This window comes from Prunus mume, linkage group LG2 (assembly GCF_029339155.1).
Source record: "Prunus mume cultivar Tortuosa linkage group LG2, ASM2933915v1, whole genome shotgun sequence".
Classification (NCBI taxonomy): Eukaryota; Viridiplantae; Streptophyta; class Magnoliopsida; order Rosales; family Rosaceae; genus Prunus; species Prunus mume.
The window spans coordinates 35155329-35182902 of NC_142699.1; the positions used below are offsets into that span (position 1 = coordinate 35155329).

Here is a 27574-nt window from a genome sequence, read left to right on the forward strand (position 1 = left end):
TTCATGTGAAATTACGGTGAAGCCAATGACCATAGAGTCCACGCACTATCCACGCGCTTTCTTTTCGCGATCAAATCACGAGAGAGTTGGTATATCATATGCGTTGCTCTGCCCTGAAAAGCGGGTCCCTTACCTGCCTGTAGCTGAAAGACGCACACGTTCGCTTCTGATTGGCTGCTCAAGAGTATAACACGTGTAGCTTCTAGTAACTAGCTGTGACGGAACGGAACTTCGCAACTCCTTCCGGTCGCCAAAGAACAACCGCGCAGGTTGCACCAAACTTTGTGCAACCGATATGTATGATTAGTCTGGCACCTTTTGCTAGTTCATTTGTGTTTGTGAGAACTTGGAAAACTAAAATCTAGTTGAGATGTGACGTGGCTTATGGTGAGTGGATGGATGAGATTATACGGTTAGGATGGGAAAATGAGTGAACCTAGAGTTCGCCTTTTTCAGAAAATGTTCTTTATAATCATGCACTCCACCAAAAAAAACACATCATATTATTTTATAATAAAAATAAAAATGTTTCTCAAGTATTTTCTGGTATTTTCATCAGAGGAATAAGGATCCACATGACATTTTTGTTCTTATATGCTACCAAATCTATGGGACAACATGCACTAAATTTTAGTGGGTTGCAGTAACTGTTTGGCATTACTTATTGGAGCAAAAAGTATTTTTTTTTAAACATTTCTTCCACCTGCATGTTTGGTAAATTTAAAAAAAAATCTGATTTTCAATTACATGCTATGTTGAATTTTGATGGTTGAATTGCATTCAACATAAGTCATGAAATTTAATGTCAATTGCAGGTTTGAGTATGAAATATGGATTTAATGGTGTTGGTTGGTGATTGTGGCTGAGGTGAAGAAGCTGCTCACTCTAGACTCTAGCTTGTGTTAGAGGAAGGTGCTAATTGGCAATTAACAATGAATTTTTGTGACTTTATTGTAACTTATTCTTAGAATCAATCAAATTATATGCTTTATATATAAGAAAATTAGATGAAGATAAAATATTGATGGTTCAATTAAAATGAAGATAAAGTTACTACTATTTTTTAAATTTTAAAAAAATATTATATAATTCATTTTGTAGACATTAGAGCTCAATCCGTTTAAACTGGCTAAATCGAATCAATTTGAGCGGATTGATTAATTTTATGCTAATATAGTGTAAACTTGGACTAATATGAATTAAATTGCAATTAGTTTGGTTTAATATAACTTTTTTATGTGCTTTTAGTAAAAACACTTCAAATAAAAACATTTCCTCCATAACTAATTCAAACGGACCAAAGTAAGTGAGTCACGGATACATAATAGATCAGAAAAAAAGACATGTAGTATAGACCAGAAAAAAAAAACATATAGTACATTTATGTGAAAAATCACAGTTATGCTCTTACAAATAACTACAATTGAAAGTATTCCTTAAATCAAATAATACTATATAAATTATGAGAAGTTGCATCATTTTGTTCTATTGAGAAATAAAATTAATTTTGATAAGGAATATATATTTTTTCACATTTTTACCCGTACTCGTCACACCAGTTACCGTTTTGTTGCTAATTAATTTTGACTGCGAAATGCAGGCCCAGTGCGGATTTTAGCAAGCAGAGGAGAGGACAATTAACAAAAGATAGTAGAGCCCAGAAAGACGGTGAGTTGTTCATCAGCCGCACTTTGAAATATCCGCCTGCTCCTACTACCTCTTAAGTCCTATACGGACTATTCGAGGCTGCCTCCTCATCTCTCTTTCTTCATCCCCCCATAATTATAACAACAAACTTCCCTCTCTCTCTCACATTTCCTTTCATTTGATTTCTCTCTCTTCAGATCTCTCTCTCCTCTTTCTCACATTCCCAAAATGCAGGCCTCGCTCTCTCTCCCTACCCTCTCTCCCACCATTCCCAGATCAAACTACGTCGTTCAATCAAAGCCTATCAATCTCCGCTTCTGCGGCCTCAGAAGAGAGGCCCTCGGCTTCTCGTCTCTCAGCCACTCCGATTCGCACCAAGTACGAGTCTCTGCTCCTTTGCGCTCTGCAACCGTCTCGGTCTCGGCCTCGTCATCCGCTAATGGAAGCCCTCCCAAGTCGTTCGACTACGACTTGCTCATCATCGGCGCCGGCGTCGGTGGCCACGGTGCTGCTCTCCACGCCGTCGAGAAGGTACGGAAACTACGCGCTCACCCTCCTTTATAATTTACTGAGAAATTGCGGCTCTGAGCTTTGGATTTAGCTCAATTGTCACTTTATTGGTTGCTCTTCTAGCTTAACTTCTGTTCTAGTAGCTTCGATCGTCTTTGCTTTTTGCTTAAATAGACTGTACTAGCTAGCTAGAAATGGCTGATTTCTTTCTGTCTTCTGCTGCGGTAAGTTGTTCACTCGATCAAAGGTAATGAAAATGTGCATGGCGTAAGTGTATGTGTATATCTGATATCATGGCAAGAAATGCATTAGCTACAAGCTTACAATCCATTTTAGTTTGATACTTCAAAATTAATACATAAGACTTAGAATATCTATGTGCATGTGTGTTGGTATGTAAGAAAATACTGGATTTATATAACAAACTTAGCAACTATCGTGGTTGCCCTCACACGGTAACAGACAATACTGGAGTTAGAATATAAATTGAAAAATAACTACCGACATAAGACGTGGTGGGTTGTTTTTGTTAATATATATATATATATATATATATATAGTACGTATTCTCCTGTGTGGGGTTTTTGGAAAAGAAAGGCTCTTGAGTTGGTATTTATTGATTTTTCTTTTCTTAACACAACAATTGCAGGGTCTGAAAACTGCCATCGTAGAAGGAGATGTGGTGGGTGGAACATGTGTTAACAGAGGATGCGTTCCGTCTAAAGCTCTTTTGGCAGTGAGTGGTCGGATGCGTGAGCTTCAGAATGAACATCACCTTAAGGCTTTAGGTTTGCAGGTAAACATGATTCAGTGATATCAATTGTATGTACATTTATATGTATATGCAGATACAAGATTTTATTGGTTATTTGTGAAAACTTATGTATCTTACAGACTACAGTACTGCTTTATTGTGACGTATGATAGGTTTCAGCAGCTGGGTATGACAGACAGGGAGTAGCTGATCATGCGAATAATCTAGCAACAAAAATTCGTAATAGTTTGACCAATTCAATGAATTCTCTTGGAGTGGATATACTGACAGGTGTTGGTACAATTCTGGTAAGTCATGCATTCTTTCAAATTGATTTGGTATCAACACAATCAAATGTTTGCGTGCCCAGTTAAGAAATAAAGTTTGCTTTGTTACAATGCTGAGCTTGTTAAGGCTTGGCTATGATTAAGTTTGAGATCTCTCATACAGCGCAAGTGCTGGCAAGTTTTCCTAACTTTGGTACTCTTAATACGAAACTATTCAGGGCCCGCAAAAGGTGCAAATTGGATCTTCTGACAAAGTAGTAACTGCAAAAAACATAATCATCGCCACTGGCTCTGTTCCTTTTGTTCCTAAGGGTGTTGAAGTCGATGGTAAAATTTATATGTTTCCTCCTTGTTGATATTGAATAGTTGATGAAAGCATTTTGGTCTTAGTACCATGCTTAAGGGATACCTAGTGGTGACTGACTATATGATGGATCTGCAGGGAAGACTGTAATTACAAGTGACCATGCCCTTAAATTGGAGTTTGTTCCAGAGTGGATTGCTATTGTTGGAAGTGGTTACATTGGTCTTGAGTTCAGTGATGTGTATACTGCACTTGGGAGTGAGGTAGTTCCTTTCTTTTTATTTATTTTGTTTTTGTTTTTATAAATTACCTTTCATCTGGTGAATTTTACAATTATTTTATGTTAAACTAATGAGCCTAGTCTTCCATTTGAGGAAAACGAGTTTCTATTAATTGTAGTTTTAAGGCCTTATAGCATTAAACTATGGAGACCTTGTATGGATCAATCAGTAGCTTCTCCTTGTGTCTACCAATGCAATAAGACACCTTTTTATTTATTTTTGAATGATCTAGGAGTTCTTATCTCATGAGGCAGTCTAGATTAATCTTAAGTCTTTTGCAGGTTACTTTTATTGAAGCTTTAGATCAGCTTATGCCTGGTTTTGATCCAGAGATCGGGAAGTTAGCCCAGAGGGTTCTAATAAATCCACGAAAGATTGATTATCAAACTGGAGTGTTTGCATCGAAGGTCAGCTGATGTTTATTCTCTGAATTTTATACCAAGTGTTTTCAGGGTTTCTGTTTCCGTTTTTCATTCTTTGGTTTTTAATAGATCACACCAGCAAAGGATGGGAAACCAGTCACCATTGAACTAATTGATGCCAAGACCAAGGAACCAAAAGATACTCTTGAGGTAATTAATTGGATCTGTTTAAACTTATGTAACGTATCCAAAGGATATATTTTCCCGCCATTAATGGATTTTGTCATATGAATTTGATAGCAACAGCCACATACTTCGCTAGTTGAATAATACCTTTGTCAAGGAACATGTTCTCATCTGTGGAGCTTTAATTAGCTATTTATAAATTAACCTGCTGTAATTTTGTTTCTGAACTCAGGCATATGCGTGTTTTAGACTTCCAAATTGATTCCTGAGTAGCTTGACTGGTTCCCTTATAATTACTGTAGGCATTGTTATTCCAGTTCATATGCATATAGGTTATTCAGAGGCATTTATCTGGACCTTTGTACATCCTCTTCTAACAGGTAGATGCAGCATTAATTGCAACTGGAAGGGCCCCATTCACACAAGGTCTTGGATTGGAGAATGTATGACCTCGCACTTTATATCCATCTAATTTTAGAGTGTATATATATAATTATTCAGCAAACGAACAGCAATAGTTTCTGACATTGCTTTTCTGCAGATTGATGTAGTAACACAACGTGGTTTTATTCCTGTTGATGAGCGCATGCGAGTAATAGATGCAAATGGCAACTTGGTACGTTGCAAATTTCCTTATGAGCATGAACCCTAGTATTAACATATCAATTGTTTCTGATGTGAATTTTGAACATCAGGTTCCTCACCTATTTTGCATTGGTGATGCTAATGGCAAGATGATGCTTGCTCATGCAGCCAGTGCCCAAGGAATTTCAGGTTAGTGTAACCAACCTGTTTTTATTTGAACCTCTCTCTCTCTCTCTCTCTCTCTCTCTCTCTCTCTCGTGCACAAATAAATGATTATCTTCAAAACCTTTTTCAGTGGTTGAACAAGTCACGGGAAGAGACCATGTACTCAATCATTTAAGCATCCCCGCAGCATGTTTCACTCATCCCGAAATCAGTATGGTCGGATTGACAGAGGTGAGTAATTTGCTAATTGACATATTCATTATTCATCATCTATGTATCACAAGGTTATTCATTATTCATCATCTATGCTTTTATTTATCAGAATTTAACATATTCGACCTTGAATTAGAGATCTTGCTAGGTGTCATCATATTGGCAGTTTAACTAATCAATTACAATTTTCAGCCTCAAGCAAGGGAGAAAGCTGAAAAGGAGGGATTTGAAGTAAGTATTGCCAAGACAAGTTTCAAGGCCAACACAAAGGCCCTAGCAGAAAATGAAGGAGAGGGACTTGCTAAGGTGAAAAATATGTACTGAGTACTTGTGTCGTCAATGAATTCTCCTTTATGGTTGCTATGTACTGTGGATATTGACGATCCTGTTTCTGCTTTGTTTTAATGCAGTTGATATACAGACCAGATAACGGAGAGATACTTGGAGTCCATATATTTGGGTTACATGCTGCAGACCTCATACATGAAGCATCAAATGCAATAGCATTGGGGACACGTATTCAAGTAAATAAAGCCCATACACTGCAAATTATGATGCGCCCCTTGTAATCTACCACTCCCAACTTTCAGTTTACTTATATTCTACTGTCTATTCGACCTTGCAGGATATCAAATTCGCAGTCCATGCGCATCCAACTTTGTCTGAAGTGCTAGATGAACTTTTCAAGTCAGCAAAGGTGAGCTGCTGACTTTAACTTCTTACGTCATGCTGTGTGGCTGCACTTCTTCTTCCTGATATGTGTTTACCCACATATCTTTTTTAATTGTTGGGGCAGGTTAAAGAGCATGTTTCTAGCCCAGTAAGTGAACCAGTTGCAGTCTAAGCTTCTCAATACTCGAGTATAAATTTTGAAGATATTTGCTTGTAATAGGGAGTTTCAGGAAGTTTTGTATCACAAGACAAAAGAGATCATCAACACCAGGAGAAAAGAAGCAACTTAAGGGAATCAAGTACGACTTGGCCCAAAATATTTTTCGCCTTTGTATCTTGGCTTTTTAGTTTTTATAATGGCTTCAAGAAATACTTGCATTCGTAATTGTTTTCACATGGAAGCGATGTTTCTGTAGTTTTAGACAGCAGCTTTTATAAATAATAGAAAGTTTGCTTTTAATACGAAACCCTATTGTAATTGTCAATAGTACCATTTCCTTTTTAATCTTCAAATTTAATATATTTAAAATTAAAATTAAAATTTGATTTTTATTTATTTTGTCAATTATTTAAAACTAAAATTAAAATTAACAATCGTTTTCTAATTTGGGGAAGAAATGTGATCTTATAAGTGAATCTGATTTAAATTGAAAGATACTACTTATTCTTCTAAACTCCCAAAATTCTAGCATCCCTAAATTACAACAAAAATAGAAGGAAAAAGAGAAAATGAACCAAAAAAAAAAAATCGTTGTATCTTGGGTATAGGCTGAGTGAATCTTTGGGGTATAGGCTCAGCGCAAAGTTAAATACGAGGTATGATTCCTACACGTGTTCTCTCACAACACACCTTACGTCCTGATCATCCGGATATCACGTTATTGACAAAAACAGAAAAGACCTTATTGACTCAGAGACAGGTGGATTGTGTCATAACCCAGCTAAAGAGCCCATGATGTTGTTGAAGCCACCAATCTTGGTCTAGACCAGTACCTAATTTTAATTTATTTCCCCTAAAATTTTGCTAACTGTACCGAGATGGGGCTGGATTGGTTGAGCTACTGTTTTACTTAAACAGGGGCCGGGTCTATGACGTGCCCTCCTCCAGCGCATTTTGGTTACCTCTAACATCTCAAGATGAAACAGAACCCACCAAAAGAAATTTTGAACTCCGAGTATGAAACATGGCTATATACCCATCCTCGTCTGAACAGTACAAATCTAATCCATCGGTTTTGTGAAAAATCCATGAGCATGATGTCATTGGAATCATACAATCTAAGCAACCATGAAATCAATAACAAATATTCATGATACTCCACCATCAATGCTAGCAATGCTCGTGAACAACAATCAGATGTATGAGCTTAGCTCACCTGAGAGAAGCTAGCATGAGCACAGACAGCCTAAACAATATCATCAACCACATAACTATACAAGCAAACTAACTTCTAATAAATTAACTTCTTGTGCTGATAATATAGGAAAACTCATCCATTCCAATCAAAGAAAAATATTAAGAAACCATAACGAGCAATAGAATTAAGTCAAATATTTAGAGTAGTTACCCCTCACCCGAGATACTACGTTCAAGTTTTTCATCCTCCAAGATCGCTTGTATAAAATATATAAAAATACCACTAAAAATCTTTACATTCTTCTTTTTTAACACATGCTCACATCATTGTCACATATACAACATCCGATTTTAATCAACCAGATAATACAATGTTAGGTATTTTATCATAGTTATATCGATTTTTTCCTCCATTTTTTCATATATATTTTTTTGGCAAATTTATTGAGGTGATATTTCTAATCACTCAAATGTTGAATTTGGTCAACTTCTTGTTGAGATTATAAAATTTTGGACAATATCTCGGAGAAGGTGTTTAAAATTTTCCAATTTTGGGCGTATGTATAAGGTCATCAATCAACAAGGGTCTAAAAATTCCGACACTTTGACATAAGCTGAAGGTTTTTCAGCTCATACAAATAAGGATACTGACTTCTGATTAATTATTATGTTATCAAGAATTGAGTGATGCATATGCATTTGTATGAGGTCAAGACTCAACTAACGGTATGTTAACACAAACTCGTAGCATTGTTCTAGTTGGGTAAGATTTCGTGTTAAAGCTATGCTTTAGCTGACGTTATGTAAATGTTTGAGTTGAAAATTAGTAATCTGTAGTAGGAAAGAGCAAAGTGGACAGTGCGGGGTAAAATTTTGTTTTTTGTGTTTTTTTTCTTATGTAATTATTTAGAATATTTTATTATGTTTTCCTTTATGTGAAGGTGGCCTCCAGTATGCCACATCATCCACTCCCCAGCTAGGGCACTACATTTTCTTGTTTGAAATTCCAGGTCTGGTCTTCATTGGTATATGCTTTTTGCTCACTGACTACGTTATTTTCTTTTTCGCTCTTCCCCGCCCGGTCGAGCTGACTAAAGGTCGATGGTGCATTTGGTAAGCTCTTTTGGTATTCATCTGCGGCCCCGGTCAGATGCTTCAATCCTTCATTCAAATTCCGTCTCAATATCTTTCTTTTTTTCAAGTCTATATTGCGAGTTTACAGCTCGAATGTTTGATTTCCCTTTCCACAGTCCTTTCTTTCCATTAAATCCTTTCATTTAAATCTTTGTCCGACTCATATTTCCTCCTATTCTGATTTCGGCACTAAACTAAATAGAAGACTCGGATTAACCATTTAAAGGACTTACTGAAATTTATTATAATAAAGGCTGGGCTTTTTGTATAAAAAAGGCTATTGGCCCTATATCGACATTTCATTTTGAAAGAAAAAGTTTCTAAATCGCTATTTCAGTTGTTAATAGCCCTTTGAGAACATTTAAACTTTGGTAAGTTACAAAAACATAAACTCCCTAAAATATAATTACATATTACAAATTATTCTACAATTGAAAGGAAAATATTTTTGGCAAATACCTAATTGTAATTTATTCGGTGCGCTGCCTTCCTCGTAGGGCCGTCCTTCAGAATTTTGAACTCGGAGCATGAAACGCTATGTACAACACCACAATGAAAGGAATAGCCTTTCATCACAAGAGAGATATAGACACAAAAAAAAGGTTTTAAAAAAAATCATCTCAGGAGCATGATGACAAAATAGAATAAGATTGGCATGCAATCTGAGCTCCTGCTGCCTAATTGAAACGAGGTAGGCGTGCAATCTAAGCTCCTGCTGCCTCGTTGCAATGAGAGGCATGAAATCAAGAACATGATGAAAGGGGGTGATACAAACTACATTCCTCAGATATTTGATCAAACACTTTGGTTGCATTCATTTCAATCCATTCAATTCTAACAACCAAAACTACCATAAGCCATCCATGATGATTATTCTAACCAGGAAATCAACCCCATAAACAAAAACAAAAACAAACAGAAAACAATTCATCATATCTTAACTGCAACTACAATCTCCGTTTATATCTTAGTAAATCTGCAGAAAAACGTATCTACAACAGTCCAAAGAATCAAATCAGACTAAGGAACCTAGCAAGGCTACAAATTTTAATCTGGAAATGCTTACTAGACAATATCCCAAAAATTAAACTCAACGAAACCCCGGATGAACAACAATCTTCACAAAAACCCAGATATGTGATCCTAACATCATTCATAAACATTTCTGCTTACCTAATATGCTCATGAAACATCAGCTCAGAAGCTAGCATGAGCATAGACAACCTAAAACATATATCAACCACATAACTATATAAGCAAGTCCTTCTAATAAATGAACTTGTTGTGCTGAAGTATAGGAAAACTCATCCATTCCAATCAAAGAAAGAAAACATAGAGAGCAATAGAATTAAGTCAAAAACTTATATCCATAACAAAAGTAGCATTTCAGGACTGCTGCTCGTACATGCAAATTGAAATGAAATCCACTAAAGTAACATCAAACTACTATGTTACTAATGACAAATTAAGCATAAAATGACATCAAAACCAAAATAACCCTAATCAGGGAAAACCCCAAACAGGGCCATGATTTGAGGTCAGCTCCCACTCTATTCTTCCTCGGTGGCTGATTCGTTCTTGGTGTTGTTGTGCTTCCTGGCGTACCTTTGGTTCCTCAGGAACTTGGGGTCCATCTATACCCAAAATCCAATTGTTAGGGCAAAAAAAAAACCCCCAAATACAAAGCAAAATCAAAATTAATCAAGGGACGGAAGTTGAAATCAGTACCCCTTTGGTTGAAGTGTGGCGATGCCTCTGAGGCTTCTTGATGCCGTTCCTGTGAGCCTTGCGGGACTGGTTGTGAGCGGTGTGGTTCTTCGACTTGGCCATCTCTGCAATCACAAATACAAATACAAACACAAGTAATTAGTAGCAGAAATGGAGCTGAGAATCAGGATAGAGAGATTGAAGTAAGAGCTTTTCTAGTTCAGAGAAGGAGAGACGGCACGAACCAGAAGGAGAACGAGGGATCTATCAGCGACGTCGCTTGGGTGTTAGGGTTCTCTTTGAAACAGAAAATGAGAAGTTGGGCTTTATATGTGAGCTCCTGGAAAAACCCTAGCTTCCGGCTCTTGTATTTTTATAATGACGAAAGTGCCCTTCCATTGCCGATTGGAAAAAAATCCGCTTGTGATTGGTTGGGCTGGCTCGCTTAAGAGCCCAATCGTGATAAGATTGGGCTTTGTTGGTATCATCGAAAGCCCAATTCCTCTTACCTTCTTTTATTGAGGTACTATTTTTCTTTCCTTTGTGACTTGCAGATTTTACACAAGGGTCTTGATAAAATTTTGAAAAAACAAATTGGAGAAGTTGTGGAGAGAAATTAAAGAATTATCAATAAAATCAAATTGAGAAAAAAAAAAAAAGGGGGATTGTTAACAATTATTAATCAAATCAAGTTGTGTTTGATTAAAGGGTTATATAATATAAAACGTTATGGGGTCTATTCACTCAAGCCCAAAAACCACGCGATTCTATTTGATTAAAGTAGTGGATGTGGTCTATACTATGCACCCTAATTTGAATCTCATCCTCGTAGTTTAGATTAGATTAAAGTAAATTTTTTTTATAAAAAAATTATAAGAGAGAGATATTTCTCACATACACTATCAAAGTATCATAATTTCCTTTCTATATTGCAAAAAAGGGATCTATTTCATCTTATTTTGTAAAGAGGAAAAGTAAATTAATGGTCCAAAGTCAAAACGACAGAGAGGCAAATGCAATTACAAAACAACTAAGCAGCCAATCAGATTTAGGTAAGCATATAAAAATTATTTTCCAAATTACATAATAATTCCCTTACATATTTAATGAGAGTTAGGTGAGTATTTATATCAACCTCAATAGGGTGAAAATTAATCTCCCATAGCTCACCAAAATCACCACCATCACTTGCTGGCAGAGCCCAGAAATCCACCGGCTCCAGTTGTAACGCTGAACTGGCACACAAACGACAACACTTTACACCCATTTAAATAAATTTTCTTTATTTCGTCATTATTTCATTAGTCTGATTTGATCTCTGTAGTCTTTGCGCTTGATTTGTTGTGGGTATTTAGTATTTATCTCGCTAACCCACCGATCTGGTCCTTGAGAAGAAGCCATGTTCCTGGTCGACTGGTTCTATGGCGTCCTTGCCTCTCTGGGCCTGTGGCAGAAGGAGGCCAAGATTCTGTTTTTGGGCCTCGACAACGCCGGCAAGACCACCCTCCTCCACATGTTGAAGGATGAGGTTTCTCTCTTTCTCCTTTGTCATTATCATGGCTTATTTTTGTTGGGTTTTTCTTGATTTTGATAAATATGTATGTATGTGGTGATGCGTTGTTGCAGAGACTAGTGCAGCATCAGCCGACCCAGCACCCAACTTCGGAGGAATTGAGCATTGGGAAGATTAAATTCAAGGCTTTTGATTTGGGTGGCCACCAGATCGCTCGCAGAGTCTGGAAGGATTACTATGCTAAGGTGTTTAGACTCTCACCCAGTATTAGATTTGTAATCCTAAATTGTTATCAGATTTGATTGATTATAGTTTTCAGCTGAAACATGATCTGTACATTGCTTGCTATGAATTTCGTGCTTGCACTACAAGGTTGGCTGCTACTAATTCGTGAATCATAATCTCTTGTTTTACTTGGGTGGTAAATTATGTTTCTGGGATAAAAATCTCATACAATGGTACAGTTTATCAGATATTCCTACGCAGTACAGATTGTTTCTAACATCATTTATTTATATATTTCGATGTCTTTCTTTGTTTTCAAATTTTTCGGATGATTGTAGCTTTTGTTGCTTGTCTACATCATGTTTTAATCCAGCTATTGGGTTTATCTCAGTAGATGGGAAAGCTGAAAGTAGGCATGATTTGTTTGCTATTGCTAGTTCGCATGTCTTGCCTTCATAATCCCAGCTAAAATTTCCTTTTGGTTATCTGATTCATGGGAGGCAAACTTTACAATGGAGATTTTGCTGAGAGCACCTTTTTTTTTTTCCGTCTTTCCGGAGGTGTTTTACTTGTGTCTTTCCATACATGGTGTCCTATAAAAGCTATCATGATTCATGAATGTGGTTTGGGCCAGAGTTGATGACCTATTCTTCCATTAAGAAAACCTGGGTCTCAATGTTTTATTTTGTGGATTAACTTGACACTAATTATTTCGTAGTTTTAGAAAACAACAAGAAGTATGGTTCAACACCCTAAACCATGCTTTTCTGTCTTTCTTTTCCTGTTTATTCCTGGCGTATGGGAAAATGTTTTATGCCAATTTTATATGTTTGAGACCTTTAATTTGCAAGAAGTGTAACTTATTCTTGCCATTCTGGCCTAGCTTTTCAAAAATCACAGCATCAACTTACATGTATTCACGCACATGTTTCCTAGTTCTTTTTCCCTTTCTAATAAATAACTTTGTAGACCTACTCCATATTTCCTAGTGGAGAAGTCAGAAGAGTGAAAAAGAGAAGACAACCGTAAGAGATTTATGAAAAGTGGAAAGTGGGTTTATGACTTATAAGCTATTCCAGACATTTGAAGATTTAGTTGAGGTTGCTTCTCTGCCAATTTGTATGATGATTATATTTTGAATTAGACTTGAGGACCTCTCAAAGTAAATGCTTAGTATTTACCTTCATGCATTCAGTTTGGTTTCCCTTACACATACGAAGTACAGTCTTTATATCATCTCTGCCCTCTCACGGTTTTCATGATTGCATATCAAATTCTTATTTTTTTCCTGCACCAAGCTCTACTTTATCAAATATATAAGTGCTATAATTCCTTTATTGCTCGAGTTTGTGATTCCTTCATTCCTGTTAGTGAATTGGAGTTTTCTAGTACCTATTTGGATTGTGCCAAAGTAAATAAATGCTGCAAGTTTTTAATTCAACATTTTTTTTTCTGTTGTGTACAGGTGGATGCAGTGGTTTACCTGGTTGATGCATACGACAAGGATCGTTTTGCAGAATCAAAGAAGGAGCTGGATGCACTCCTTTCAGATGAGAGCCTGGCAACTGTTCCATTTCTTGTGCTGGGCAACAAGATTGACATCCCCTATGCTGCTTCAGAAGATGAGCTGCGATATCATCTAGGACTGACTAACTTCACTACTGGGAAGGGAAAAGTGAATCTTACGGACACCACTGTCCGCCCCCTAGAGGTTTTCATGTGCAGTATCGTCCGCAAGATGGGGTACGGGGATGGCTTCAAGTGGGTCTCCCAATATATCAAATAGAGAGTAGAGTAGGGGGATCCTTTTTGGCTTAGTATTTGTGTGGTACTTTTTTCCTGCGAATTTGTAGTATCTGACCACAATTATAATGGAAGAGGATTTTCTTATTTGATTTTTATCAGATTGAAGGATAAAACACTCTCATCATAATATATCAATTTGTTGCAATGTTCAATTTTAAATATGTGCTTCTTGAACCAGATTCAGTGTAATTCTTTTCAATCTGTTGTACCCTACACTTTTGTAGCACTGATAATTTCTCTGGTTGTGCTGGTGTTGGCATATTCTTTCTAATGAGCAAAACACCAGCAACTCCCCACACTCTTCCTAGCAGCCTCGACCCCAACCCCCTCCCCACACATCCGCAGCCGTCAACCACCCACTTCTCCAGCACACACAACACCATCAATGTCTCTCTGTCTATGTCTCTCTGGAACTGACTGTTAAAAGAATACCCTGAAACTTTTTTTTCCTAACAAATCTGTAAGATTTAACACGAAGAGCTGTTGGTTGGTAGAACATGATGAGTGTGTGTGTTGTACGGGTTTTCTTGTTCGGGTTGGGATTTTTGGCTGGAATTTATTGAAGTTGATGTGAGATTGAATGTGGGTTTTCAGCTTGGCTCAGGAGAGGGAGGGCTGGTTCCTTGTCGTTGGGTTGGGGCTTTCCCTCATTGAAATTGGTGACGATGGGATCATGATATATTCTTCGTTAGTGGTGGTGGGAATGGTGGATCCGGGTACAGAGCTGTGAAGCTGGTAGGAGTGACTCGAAACAAAAGTGGAGTTGAGAGACTACGGCAGTTATCTTCAACGCCAAAATGTGAATCGGATACAAGCAAAGCAAAGGACTCAGAATGTTACAATAACAATGTGCTCAAATCTCGTAGAAGCAGAGGTTAATTAAAAAGAAACTCTTAAGGCGCCTATAGCTTTGTTGGTCGAGCTTTTTCACACTTTCGCATTCATCCACGTAAAAAGAGGTTCGAAATCCCTGAATACTCAATGAATATTTTGTGTAAATCCTAAACACAAAAAACCTTAAAATTTTGTCATTATAAAAAAGTGATCGACAAACACAACTTTAAAATTTTGGGGAAATAAAAAAGTGATGATCTGGCACTGGCGCTGTACCGGATAATCAACCTCAGCTCAGAATACCGTGAGATGATGACTCCACGCATGCATTTTTGTCTAGGTTCCTTCCCTCCACTCTACCAGTTTCCAACTCGATGGCTTTCGCACAAAACACAACGCAATGACGCGTACCACCCAATCACATCGCTCCACGTGGGATCCGCACTCTCCAAACCGGCATTTTACGGTCACCATACGTATCCACCGGCTCCACGTCATCACCCTTCTCTCACCAAAGCTCTCCGCTTACCTACCAAAGCAGTCAACACCGTCCAGCTTCCGCACTCTTTGACTGTCCATAAAAATATATAATTTCCCGGAAAATCTTTCAGAATACAAACCATAACAGAAAATTAGGATATTCCGTCACTTTTCCCTCACCTTCTTCTTTCAGAACCTGGGTTAAATTTGGTTTTCAGTGGAATTTGAAAATCTCAGTGCTTTGAATTTCTCTTCGGATATGTTTCTGGTGGATTGGTTCTATGGGGTTCTGGCGTCGCTAGGGCTATGGCAGAAAGAGGCGAAGATCTTGTTCTTAGGGCTTGATAATGCCGGAAAGACCACCTTGCTACACATGCTCAAAGATGAGGTGCCGAGTCTCTCTCGTTCTTTGTCTTTATTTGAATTTCTTATTTGGGACGATTGCTGTTTCGTTTTGGGTTGAACAAGTTAGGGTTTTTTTGGTTGCAGAGATTAGTTCAACACCAACCGACCCAGTATCCGACCTCGGAGGAACTGAGTATAGGGCAGATTAAGTTCAAGGCCTTTGATTTGGGTGGCCATCAGATCGCTCGCAGAGTCTGGAAGGACTATTACGCCAAGGTTTAGATTTTACCCAAAATACTAATTCGAGTTCTTTGATTTTTGATATGGTAATTTAGAGTTTGATTTGATTCGTTCTTAGAAATTGTGGTTGCATGTTATAGATGTTGGATAAAAAATGAAAAGTTTAGCATATACACGCGTGTGTATGGTATGTTTGTGTGTGTATATATGCAATGGAATGGAACCCTGTTGGAATAAAGAAATAATGGAACCCTTGGTAGTGACTAAATGAATTTTTAAGCCATCCCTTGTTTTTGTAGTCACATCCATGGGTGTGAGTCACATGCAGTGGATTTCATGTTATTTTATTCCTATTCCTAGTCCTTGAACTTGAAGTTAGCGGTCAAGAGTTTGGTTGGCTGTGATTATTATAAGCCAATTGATGGTTTTTGTCAAATTAATTTTGGGTTCTAATGGGTGATTTTCCCATGATTTGTCTTTTTGTGATGAGCATATATTCATAGATGGTGTGCGACCTTTTTGATTGTCTAGGTGGATGCTGTAGTCTACCTGGTTGATGCTTATGACAAGGAGAGATTTGCAGAGTCAAAGAAGGAGCTCGATGCTCTTCTCTCCGACGAGTCACTTGCAAATGTCCCATTTCTTATATTGGGAAACAAGATTGACATACCTTATGCTGCCTCAGAGGATGAGCTGCGTCACCATATGGGCCTGACAAACTTCACCACAGGTAAAGGGAAAGTGAATCTGGCCGATTCCAATGTTCGCCCCCTTGAGGTGTTCATGTGCAGCATTGTCCGTAAGATGGGGTACGGCGAAGGCTTCAAGTGGCTCTCTCAATACATCAATTAGGCGGAACAATGGAGAAGCAGCTGTGCCACAGGAGATGGTAGTTTTGCTGCCGCGTTTGGACTCTCCATTAGATTTGATGTTGTCTATTTCTACGCATGGATGCTTATGTAAAGTGGATGTGTTGTCTTTAGATGCATAGCAGGTTTTTGCTCTTCAATTTTTAGCTTCGAAACCTAGTGCGCATTTTCTTACTATTTCTTCTATAATGTTTTTTTATGTTCAGGATAGATTAGTTGTGTTAGTTTTCTTACCATGTACTGGTAATTAGATTGCAGAACCAATGAATATTTACAGAATGCCTACTCTGCCTTCATGCTTCCTGTTTTTCTACCTTGCCAAGTAGTAATGGTGACCACTCTCCCAAGTGACAAGCTACCATTCAATAAGTAGGGTCTCCCACTTTCCACTGTTCAGGTTTATCTATGACCTGCAAGTGATCAAATGTGGACCTAACCACCAAGGCTACAACTTCAACTACCAAAAGGTAGTGCTAAGGTTCTTCATTGATTAGAACATTGACCAAATAGTGTGGTGGGGAAGCAGATTACACACACAAATATGAACAAGATGTGGTACTTCACAAGAACACTAAAAACCAAGAAGCACATTGCGACTGACCCATTATGACTGAAACTAGAACCCTCCCAACAATCCTAAAACGGTCTGAAAGGGTCAAAATCGCAAAACTATTTGTTCTAGGCATTTACAAGTTATACAGGCTACGCAACTACAGAGAGCTCCACCCCGAGTTTTTTCATTTGCCTGTCTAGACCTCAGGAATTTCTTCAACTATCCAAGTCAGGATCCAGAAGCTCTTCGAATTCCAGCTGCAGAAGATAAAGATTTGATTAGTTAATGTATCGGCAGAATTGTACTGTAACATTGAAAGAAGAATTCTAAGTTCTAACCAGATCACTCACCTTTGCTTCAATGTGGGTCAACTTCATCCGACTATATTCTTCTTGTGCTTTCTTTGAGCGGAACATGGCCTGAACCCGTACAACAGATCTCTCAATGCGCTCTTCAGCTTGTTTCCGGCTGGCCCGGTAGAAGTCTTCTTCTGTATCACTTTCCTGCTTCTGATCTACATCGACTTCAACTGGGGCCACATTAAGCCCACGAAGCCCTCTTCTTTTAAAACGCCACCGCAAAACAGCTTTCTCAAGCACTCCAACTGACCAAAGAACTTTACGGTACTGCCTCCGCACTTGGAATCCCCGAAAAGCAGCCTGCATAAAACGAAAATGCAATCAACCAATTTTTGCTGGACTCTCAAGAGTTAATCCATCACTGTTACTGCATGTATTAATCACCAAATTTTAAAAAATATATAATTCATTAACAGTCACAATGATATCATGCACCAAGAATTCACGACCAAAGAAAAATCATACACCAAGAATTAGAATGGAGTGCCTTTGGGTTGGGTGGGAATCCAGTAGTATGCTCTAGTCATGGCTAATAAACCAAGTTACCTAATACAAATGAAGGTTGCAATTTGACCAATCAAATGTAAAGCTGATTGACCCTATGTGAATTGACTCAAAATGTCCTATTTAAATTTGATTTTCCAAAAGGATTTGTTTATGTCACTGTGTGGTTCATACTAGCCGTATTCACTTGTCAACTATGCCAGAAAGAAGGGAAGAAGCTTTACTTGAATTTTGATAGCTTGACGGCGCAAACTAAGGAATTCTTGGCGCATCTTCCAGGTACGAAACCTATATTGAATGCGGGCAGCAGCTTTGATCTTTTTTCGTGTATCATAGTTGCGAAAGGCATGTTGAATTTTCAATGCTGCAATTATACCACGTGCTTCAGCCTCTGGAGTGGAATACTGAACTGCTTTAGCCTTTAATTTTAGTGAGTTCTCCCTGAATGCAGCCTGTATTCGTGCTGCAGCATCAGCAGCTGTCCGATAAGCTGCCAAAGTATCCTTCAGATGTATCTCGTCCTCACTGAGGTTCTCAGAGTTCCCTGCATAGTTTGAGCTAGTTTGAAGGGAACCACTAGCATTTCCAGCCATGCTCATATCCTTGAATTGTTCTACCAAAGCCTTCTCTGACAGATAAGCTGCTAAGCCATCATACCCCTTCATGGCTGCAAGATCAGCAGCAGTACATCCACCAGGGTTTTCTGAACTGGGGTCAGTGACCAAGTTTGGCTTTGCCCCCGCAGATAAAAGAACTGCAACCATTTTCTCCCTACACATGGAGACTTTTAGCATTAAGAAAATCTCAGAAGATATAATTCCAATCTCGTCACAGAACGCATTTAAACAATTGGCTTTTTATCACAAATGGTCCCTAAGGTTAGCAAAATTATCACCTTTCGTCCTCAATCTTTTTTTGTGACATTAATAGTCCTTAACGTTACCTAGTACACATCAAAATGGTCCCAACGGTTAAAAACTCTGTTAAATTGCTGAGTGGAATGCAAGTGGGCTCCACATCTCCAATGACGTCGTGACATGTGGATAAGATAAAATAAAAAATAAAAACATTTATGAAAAACTATTAAAAATTAAAACAACTTAAGAAAAAGTTGATTTTTTTTTTTTCCATCCCCCATCTACTCTCCCTCTCATCTGCTATTTTTCTCGCCCACCACCCCCAATCCACACCCACAACCCACGCCACAGCTGCATCCCCAACCCCAACACCCACCCAAAACCCCACCCTCTCCCACTATGTTTTCTCTCCCTCTCTCTCCATATGACTTCAATGGCCCCTCCCCTCCCCTATGGTTTTTCTCTCCCACGACCTCCTAACCCAAATGCTATCTATTTTATCTAGTTTTGATAGTTTTTTGCAAACCCAAGTCTTTAAGATTGAATTATTTGGATGTTTTGGTTGATGGGTCTTGTTTGAATTTGGAAAAAGGTTGAGATGGGAGGCTGTAAGGCACCATTTATGAATCATGATCAATAATTTCACCTTTCGATTGTTTCTGAAAGGCTTGGATCGACTATGAGCTTTTTCGGAGTGCGGAGGTAATGAATTTGACAGGGGGTGGGGAGGTTGTTGGGGAGAAAACAAAATAGAGGGGAGGAGGGGTGGTGGGGAAGGGCCATTGGAAGTCATATGGAGAGAGGGACATGGTGGGGGTTGGGGATGCGATTGTGGCATGGGTTGTGGGTGGGGATGGGGTGGTGGCGAGAAAAATAACATAGGAGAGGGGCTTAGAGAGAGGGCAGAGGGGGATGGGGAAAAAAAAAATCAGCTTTTTTCTTCATTTTTTAATGGTTTTAAAAATATGTTTTATCTTATCCACGTGTCACGACATCATTGGAGATGTGAAGCCCACTTACCTTCCACGTCAGCAATTTAACAGAGTTTCCAACGGCAGGACTATTTTGATGTGTAACTAAGTAACGTTAAGGACTATTAATGTCACAAAAAAAGATTTAAGGACTAAAGGTGATAATTTCGCTAACCTCAAGGACCATTTGCAATAAAAAGCCTAAACAATTTTACTCCACATAAATAAATTTCAGATGCATGTAAAACAAACATGCACAAAATCAATACGAGCAAGAAGATAAAAATTGTTGACATAAAGCTCAAGCTATCCTGCATGAGCAGAGGATATAGAGTTGGAAAAGTTCTACCATACAAGTATTAAAAGTTAAACAGAACACAGCAAACCTAAGTAGTGATGTAGAAGATATTTTTGAGAAAAATACAATTTAAAATATTAAGGGAATGATAAAACCATACCTTCCACAATATGCTGCCCAATGAAGGGCTGTCCATCCACGCCTATCACGAAAGTCTAATGACAAGCCTGACCATGAAAACAAGCGAACAGCCCATGTATATTCTAGAATAGCACATAAATGGATTACTCCTTGGCCATAAGCATCATATTCTTTGGTTGTAGAGCTGGCAACAACTTTCTCCAACAGCCAATCCTTTAATCTGTTCTTCAAAATGAGTTCGAACAGACCATCCTTTGCCAGTGGTAAGGGAGTTTTGTTGTCTTCAACTGCCTTCATCAAATATGCCCAGCTATTAGATATGTGCAAGGTTCTGTGGGAAAACTTCTTGGCTTCTTTCAGGGCATTCGGTAATACTTTATTAGATACAATGTTAAGGTTCTTAGATGAAGAGAAAAGTAAATAAGCAAGCCGCATCTGGGCTTGGAACTCTTCCCATTTGTTCTCTTCCGAAGAAATAATTGGATCACTCAAAACAGGAGCACGATATTCGAAGTTTAGTACTAGGCTGATGGGTTTATGGCCATCAATACTCATAAAAAGGTTTACTACTCTGGGTAAATGTGGTGGTACAAAACAGCGATACACCCCAGCCTGAACAATTTCTGCACGAAGACATACATCGCCACAAATACAGAGTAGATCGGACTTTGCAAGATGTAAATACTCTTGGTGAAAGAAGCCAGTGATTAGAATCTGCAAAAGGATTAGCTAGATGATGAAATTTATGTTGAGCAGTACAACCTGAATATTCAGGTTAATTAAAACATATAAAGAAGGATCATTCAAAATCAGGACAGATCAACATTTGTCATGCCAAGCTAGAGGCCTGAGAAACAATTATGAGGGCCACTTTTTTCAACTTTGAAAAATGAAAAACAGAAGTTCATCTTCCACCAAAAGTCAAGATCCAGTTTCATGTATTTGCCTATTGACTTTATAATATTTCTTTTTTTTAACCCTGACCATCCGATCCCAATGTCACCCGAGCCAAGGCCCAAGAGCTTTATTTGTTCTTATTGATGCACTAAATAAAATATGTAGCCCATTTGGATTTAGTTCTAAAAGCACCATACTTCTGAATATTCCTGTACTAATGAACGTGTACATTGATCAGATTCCAAATAATTCAATTTCCCTGCCACATAAGAATCATTTATTTTGTTAAAATTTGCTTTGATATTTTAATATTTCAATACGTCACCGTGATGTTAGGAATATCACATGATTTGATATGCTTGAATTTTTTTTTTCAACTAATATGAAATAACTTATCATTGTCAGCACAATCAAAGGATGAATGTCCCTTCTTAAATACTTAAATATGAGTTGTTAAAGATTTCCTATTGATATTTCAAGAACAAGATTTCAACTTTATTCATGATGAACAAAAGGTGGCCATCAACAGTCAATGAATAACATAAACAATAATATGGGGTGTAAAGCAAAGAGGAAAACCTTTGTTTTTTCATTTGAAAAGGCCCATGCAGGTGACAGATCAGTTATATTAAATATTTGGTGAGGAACAGAAGATTGAAGATGATCAGCTGAAGGAGAAGCAAATGAATTTTGAGCAGCTAAAGATGAGGATTCAAGTGCTGGGTCTTCCACTGAGCCTGGAGGGTCTGCCATGACCTGGTTTATCCACCTTCCAAAACTGTCCTGACTATGTAATCCATCATTAACCAAAACGTCCAAGGAATCATAGGTGGTCTTCTCCACTGTCGGAACATATGGACTGTCTAGAAGATTGAATTGAACGTTATCACTCCTCGAAGTTGGATTGGTTAAATTATCAAAAGCAGACATTTCAGCTGGTATAACGCTGGCTCCCTGCAAAGACAAACCATTTATGCAAATGAGTTGCAGCAGAACAATATGCAACGACATATAACACATGAAAAATATAAGAACGAATAAAATGCCAAATGTCTATAAGAAAGAATAAATTGGAAGGACTAAAATAGATAGAGAGCATAAATTTAGAATTATGAATGATTCTACTTACACCACTTATGAAGCCATTTCCTACGACTTGATTCTGCTGGTCATAGCATGAGACTATGTCTGGCAACCCAAAAGCCCACAACAGAGAGAGAATAATGGTTAATACTTTCATCATTTTGGGTTCTGCTCTAGCAATAACTGTTATCTGGTCACTTACCTCCTTTAGAATCATTTGTAATCAGAAGTTCCTCCCATTCAAGTGTATTGATATCATGGAGCCTCTTTTCATGATTCTTAACAGTCAAACCATCACCAGGCTCTGTTGATCATAAAAGAACCAAGGGTAAGAACCTTGTATATCCGTTTTCAATAAAAATAGCAAAAGGAAGTAGCAACTTAACTAAACAAGGAAAAAAAAGAAATTAGTAAAACATCAAGAAGAATTAAAAAACAATTCTTATCATGATAAGTAATTTATCTTCTACCATCACTAAGCTCCAAATTCTGTTGTGGTTTGCTAAAATGACAGAGACTATTCCCAAAACAAATATATATCATGATAATTGAGGTATCCCTCAAATAATTATTTGAGGGACACCCTTTAGGGTCCCCTGCAATTGTTTTTTCAACAATCCAAACCGTCTATTTTTCAAATCTTCATTCATAGACCATCCTTGCAAAAAAATCTTGCAAATTGAAAATCATTAAGGCATCTAATTGAGACCAAAATAGACGAACACGATGCTTCAAGAAAATACTATAATAACAACCATCTAATTGGGTGGTCAAATGGTTTCGGATTGAAATGATTTTTTGCAGAGATGATCTTTGATGGAATATCTAAAAACTAGACGGTTCAGATTATTGAAATACAATGCATGGTGGGGCCTACAAGGGTGTTTCTATATATAATATAATTTATATAAGTCATCTTGCAGAAAGTTCATATGCAGTTCACCTGAAAGTTCATTTTCACCAGCACAATATGACTTGTTAGCCCCAGAATCAAGTTCTTCTGATAAAAGCCAAGGAGCAGATGGGTCAGAGACAGAACTAGAATTATTTGAATTCACAGGTGTGACTGGAGAACCCTGCAACTGCATGGTAAGCAAACAGCACAATACAAGGTTAGAAGATCTAGTTGGTTATTGAAAAAATGGCACAAAGAATTGGTTCCAGATATTTCCAAGTTCTACCACTTATGCGTGAAGGTACCAAGCTCTTTGTTTTATCATAAAAATAAGAAATCGAAGAGTGCCTCATGCAATTTGACAGAAGCCACAGAGTGTATAGTGTATAAAATTACGATTAAATGTTTGCATCACACCTACTTGCTTTTCGAACAAGTTTAAAATGAAAATTGCTGAAAATTAAGAAAACAATATGCATTTCAGTATTCTAAGACTGCAAACTCAATAATTCATGCCATGAAAAGGAGCATCAACATTCTGATTGTGCTTAATCTCGAAGCACATTTAATTAAAAGAGCTATAGAAAAACCACCTCTTGTGTTTCACGGTAATGAACAAGGACTATATGTTCTAGACTCCTGCACACGAATACAACAAAACTTTCAGTAAGACTACTCTTATGCAACAAACTTTCAGGAGTTGTATTTTAGGAGATACAGGTATAAAACAATAGGGTCATCAATGGATCCAGATAAACTGTAATTATTACATACTTATCAAGCAGCCAATAACACCTCCGGACAAAGGTTGGGCTATCTTCGCCATGTGCATAATATACATGAATCCTTTCTTCATTACCAACCTGCACCCAAAAAAAAATGACAAAATTTGATGAACTGAGTCAACTGAAAATAATAATTCCATAACAAAATAAGCTATAACAATCATGGTGAAAGGTGTACAAAGAATATGTTGAAACAGACAGCATCATTTGGTACATATCGGACAAAGACACCCTTTCCTTACACCCTGCCACTTTGTTACTTTTGTCTTTCAATCAAAACAGTGACCATTTTAGCAGCAAATTAACCACACAAAAAAAACAGTACTTACAATGAAGGAAAAAAATCCATAGACATGAGGCCATTTGTAGGAAGTTGGTGTATGGTGCAAAAAAAAAAAGGAGACTTTCAACCAAGTTTTGATTAATGAGATTTTGCAGTTGATAAAACTACTTGCAATTTTTAAACCACCAAGCACCTCATGGTCTGAGTGGGGATAGCATTTCTCGTCTGCATGTCCATGGAAAAGGAAAATTTCCATCAGACAAGTTTCAATGTAACCTTTTCAATAATCAATCCCAATCCCAACTTTGTGGGCTAGTTAAAACAATACTGATATTCAAATTCTTCAATTCTTCGAGTCCTGTCTTCTATTAATAACTTGGGGAATCCCAAACATTATGCAGGCCATCTCTTTTATTTAGTTAGGACATATTATTTCTCCAAGAATTATAAGTTCAGTCTAGTATAGTCACAGAAAACATTTGATGTTATCATGACAATTACAAAACTTAGAAGATAAGGCTGGAAGTGTTGGGAAAACACCATAAATTCACTGAGAAAAAATTAGTCACAGAAATATAGTTGATGCCACAAATAACACCTTAGAGAGTGGAAAAGAAAATGAACAGGGAACACTCACTTTCAAGTGTTCATGAGCTTCTTTAACTGTCTTCCCATCGTTTTTCTTCTTCCAGTTATGACCATCTTTCCTGAAGTTTCTAAGCATCTTACGGTCAAACAATACAATAGTGCCACCTGTGACATTTAGAAAAATTACCAAAATGTACAACACAACAGTTTCAGTGTTTGCATATCTCCTGTCAAAGTTAACACCGGCAGAAGCTGTACGCTGTGTGCAAAACTGCCTTAGGCAGTGGAAGTATTATTTCATGATAATGATTGTGTCTTGACTAAATAACAGGTTCATGTATGTCTGACCTCATATGCAAATTGTTTTCATCTCATCATACACACATAAATGGTGAATTCTCAATTCATCAAGCTTCACGAGGACAGCATTTAATACTCACACTTACAAGAAAACTTATACCATAAGTTATCTGTAGAAACATTTTCAAGAGAATACGAGAAAGCTACTGCAAATAAAGTTGCAAGTTTCATCATGAGTTAACAATAGGAATAGTTGGTGAAATCAGATGGGGATGAAGTTGCAGTGGGGGAACAATAATTCAACCACATGATATAATTTTCTTACAACTAACTGTAACAGATATTTACTTTGGGGCAAGTTCACTGGCTTGACATAGATGGTGAAATACTTGTGATTGTAGAGTATTGCATGAATTTCATTTGGGCGGAGCCATCTTGATTTGGCTTCCTCCATAATAGTCCCAACATCCAAATCTGTGCATGAAACAAGAACCCCCAATAAGAAAAATAACCAAAATAACCATGTGAAATTTTACAATCTGATCAACAATCCACAGTCATAATTAGAATGCAATAAGAAACTATACAGGCACGTAGTGACTAGAAAAATTTAACACAGGAAAACAAAGTCCGATCCAACCATCTGAACTGTACCGACATGTTCCTGTTTATCTATGTCGTTTTATCTGTCCTCGTCTTATCCTTTGTTCCCAGGGCAACGTCACTCTTAAGCCTTTAAACTATCACAACTTTGAAATAGTAAAATCTAGTTTCACATGGTTATTTGGCATCACAAGGCTGGCGACTTGGGAACAAATCATCCTAAGCTTTCATTCTACAAGCTCACCCAGCAACTTTGCAATTGTTACTACTACTTATCAATAAAGACACGAAAGGAGGTTCTGTCCTTTTTGGCATTTTACATGCGTCGTTTCTTGCTCTCTTTTAATTAGCACATAAAACTACTTTTGATACCTCTTACTCATGCCAAATTCGCTTCTGGATTCACTAAAAGCACTTCCTAAATGAAAATCCAAGCTCGATGCTCTTGCTTGCTTCCATTGAACGCGTAAATTAGTTTCCAAAAAACAGATCATCCAAAGCCAAAATTCACTTTCTTCAACAAGCAAACCAAAAAACTTTCCATTATAGGCCAAATTATACATACACAAAATCCAAATAACAATTTATCTTTCAACATTAAAAAAAAGGGGCTTTGTCCGTACCTTGCATTGTATGGAATCCATGAATCTCTGAACCCTCGAGCTGCTTTTCCATGGTCAATAAAACCACCAAGCAACCCCCAGAATGAAGAATTCTGAAGAATTCTCTCTCACTCAATAGCTTAAACCCATGAAAACCTAAACCCAACAGAAATTAAGCAATAATTTCTCAAAATCAAAACAAAAACGATCAAAAAAAAAAACAATAACAAACTGAAATTACCTCAACAAAATCCAAGTGAAGGAGAAACGTCGGGAGCTCTAAACAGTCTTCTTCTAGCCCAGAAGCCTTCTATGATTGTATGTTTTTTTAATAACATTAAAGGCACCAGACGAAAGCAGCTGACTAATAAACAATTCTAAAAGGCAGGTCTTTTCGGCTTTGCTGATTTAGAAAATGAAACTGATAAATAAAAGAGAAATGTACAGGACAGGTCAGCTGCTCATCAATGCGGGTGGGTTTTCTTCTGCTGGGGGTCGCAGGATAACAATTCTGCCAAGGTGGACATTGGCCGTCCACTTATTCATATGCGGCAGATCTTTACCTCTGATTTAGACAATTGTTCCATGCATGGTTTTTTTTTTTTTCCCTGAACTAAATCTATTTTTCGTTGATTAAAGTAGTTCAGAATGTGACCGAGTTATTTGAATTGTGCCATGACAGTTCTCCAAAAAGTAATTTAGAATGTGACATTCGAAAGAAAAAAGTATCTCACCGAGCCAATTGAATTGTGCCATGACAGTCCTTCAAATACGCAACTGATTTCTAACCGTTAATTCATATGAAATTCAACATTCTAAATTCATGATTTTTTCCATAGGGGTGGGTGCTGCTGAAGGTTAGTCGTCCTTTTTTCCTTTTTCATGCGGGCTTAAGCGTCGTTAGTCCTCGTTTGTGGGCTTTGGCTTGCTTTTTTTTCATATGGATGCTGGTGAAATCTAATTTAGAGATCTGATGTCTGTCGGAACACTACCATGTATGCGTTTTAACACAACGCACCAACCTTTGACGCCAAATTGTTGATGGCGCCGTACCCTTTTCAAACCAAAGCACACGATCACACCATAATCATAATAATTGTTATAACTATGTAACTAATGACTGAATTCTCTCCATCATATTAGTCCCCACGCTTGCCCCACCGACAGTGCATCTCATTAGAAGGGCACGAACTAGGTTTAGGTCAAATACGTGTCACACACACAAGGCAATGGCTGGATAGATATTGATTTAGGCGATTGTTCCATTCCATGCATGCATGGTTTTCCGAGTGGAGGTGGGTTCGAACCTCTATAACTCCAATGCGTTGAGCAATTGTGTCACAGTCTGGATTCAACCAAACCCAAACCTAAGATCACAT

The 27574-nt window shown here is 37.7% G+C and overlaps 5 protein-coding genes and 1 non-coding gene across 7 annotated transcripts; 4 read left to right on the plus strand and 2 right to left on the minus strand.

Moving 5' to 3' along the window:
• Positions 1-1642: 1642 nt before the first annotated feature.
• Positions 1643-6433, plus strand: LOC103323127 (dihydrolipoyl dehydrogenase 1, chloroplastic-like). Its single transcript, XM_008225092.2, has 15 exons — positions 1643-2178; positions 2807-2953; positions 3085-3219; positions 3417-3525; positions 3641-3765; positions 4065-4190; positions 4275-4355; positions 4712-4774; positions 4873-4947; positions 5027-5105; positions 5212-5312; positions 5487-5600; positions 5705-5818; positions 5920-5991; positions 6091-6433. Exons 1-15 carry the CDS (start codon positions 1876-1878, stop codon positions 6136-6138), a joined length of 1692 nt encoding a protein of 563 aa, XP_008223314.1. The 5' UTR covers positions 1643-1875; the 3' UTR covers positions 6139-6433.
• Positions 6434-9779: 3346 nt separating this feature from the next.
• LOC103323126 (large ribosomal subunit protein eL29z-like) lies at positions 9780-10562 on the minus strand. Its single transcript, XM_008225091.3, has 3 exons — positions 10410-10562; positions 10186-10289; positions 9780-10091 (listed from the first exon to the last, which is right to left on the minus strand). Exons 2-3 carry the CDS (start codon positions 10285-10287, stop codon positions 10008-10010), a joined length of 186 nt encoding a protein of 61 aa, XP_008223313.1. The 5' UTR covers positions 10288-10289; positions 10410-10562; the 3' UTR covers positions 9780-10007.
• Positions 10563-11430: 868 nt separating this feature from the next.
• LOC103323125 (small COPII coat GTPase SAR1A) lies at positions 11431-13867 on the plus strand. Its single transcript, XM_008225090.2, has 3 exons — positions 11431-11692; positions 11791-11922; positions 13368-13867. The coding sequence occupies exons 1-3, from the start codon at positions 11564-11566 to the stop codon at positions 13686-13688; spliced, it is 582 nt and encodes a 193-aa protein (XP_008223312.1). The 5' UTR covers positions 11431-11563; the 3' UTR covers positions 13689-13867.
• On the plus strand, positions 12361-12491 carry LOC148920149 (small nucleolar RNA snoR83). The gene has a single exon (XR_016124865.1). It is a non-coding gene; the product is annotated as a small nucleolar RNA snoR83 (small nucleolar RNA).
• A 1271-nt stretch (positions 13868-15138) lies between the features above and the next one.
• Positions 15139-16772, plus strand: LOC103323124 (small COPII coat GTPase SAR1A-like). Its single transcript, XM_008225089.3, has 3 exons — positions 15139-15410; positions 15512-15643; positions 16139-16772. Exons 1-3 carry the CDS (start codon positions 15282-15284, stop codon positions 16457-16459), a joined length of 582 nt encoding a protein of 193 aa, XP_008223311.1. The 5' UTR covers positions 15139-15281; the 3' UTR covers positions 16460-16772.
• A 156-nt stretch (positions 16773-16928) lies between these two features.
• On the minus strand, positions 16929-26841 carry LOC103323123 (calmodulin-binding transcription activator). Of its 2 annotated transcripts, none has more exons than XM_008225086.3 (14): positions 26437-26841; positions 26217-26351; positions 25339-25464; positions 24740-24855; positions 23809-23897; positions 23628-23673; positions 23083-23221; positions 22342-22443; positions 22186-22244; positions 21636-22010; positions 20179-20873; positions 18117-18663; positions 17380-17688; positions 16929-17286 (listed from the first exon to the last, which is right to left on the minus strand). In XM_008225086.3, the coding sequence occupies exons 2-14, from the start codon at positions 26266-26268 to the stop codon at positions 17245-17247; spliced, it is 2697 nt and encodes an 898-aa protein (XP_008223308.2). In that variant the 5' UTR covers positions 26269-26351; positions 26437-26841; the 3' UTR covers positions 16929-17244. The 2 variants fall into 2 exon arrangements, with proteins under 2 accessions (XP_008223308.2, XP_008223309.2); XM_008225087.3 differs by having other exon boundaries at positions 23083-23215; positions 26437-26840.
• Positions 26842-27574: the final 733 nt, after the last annotated feature.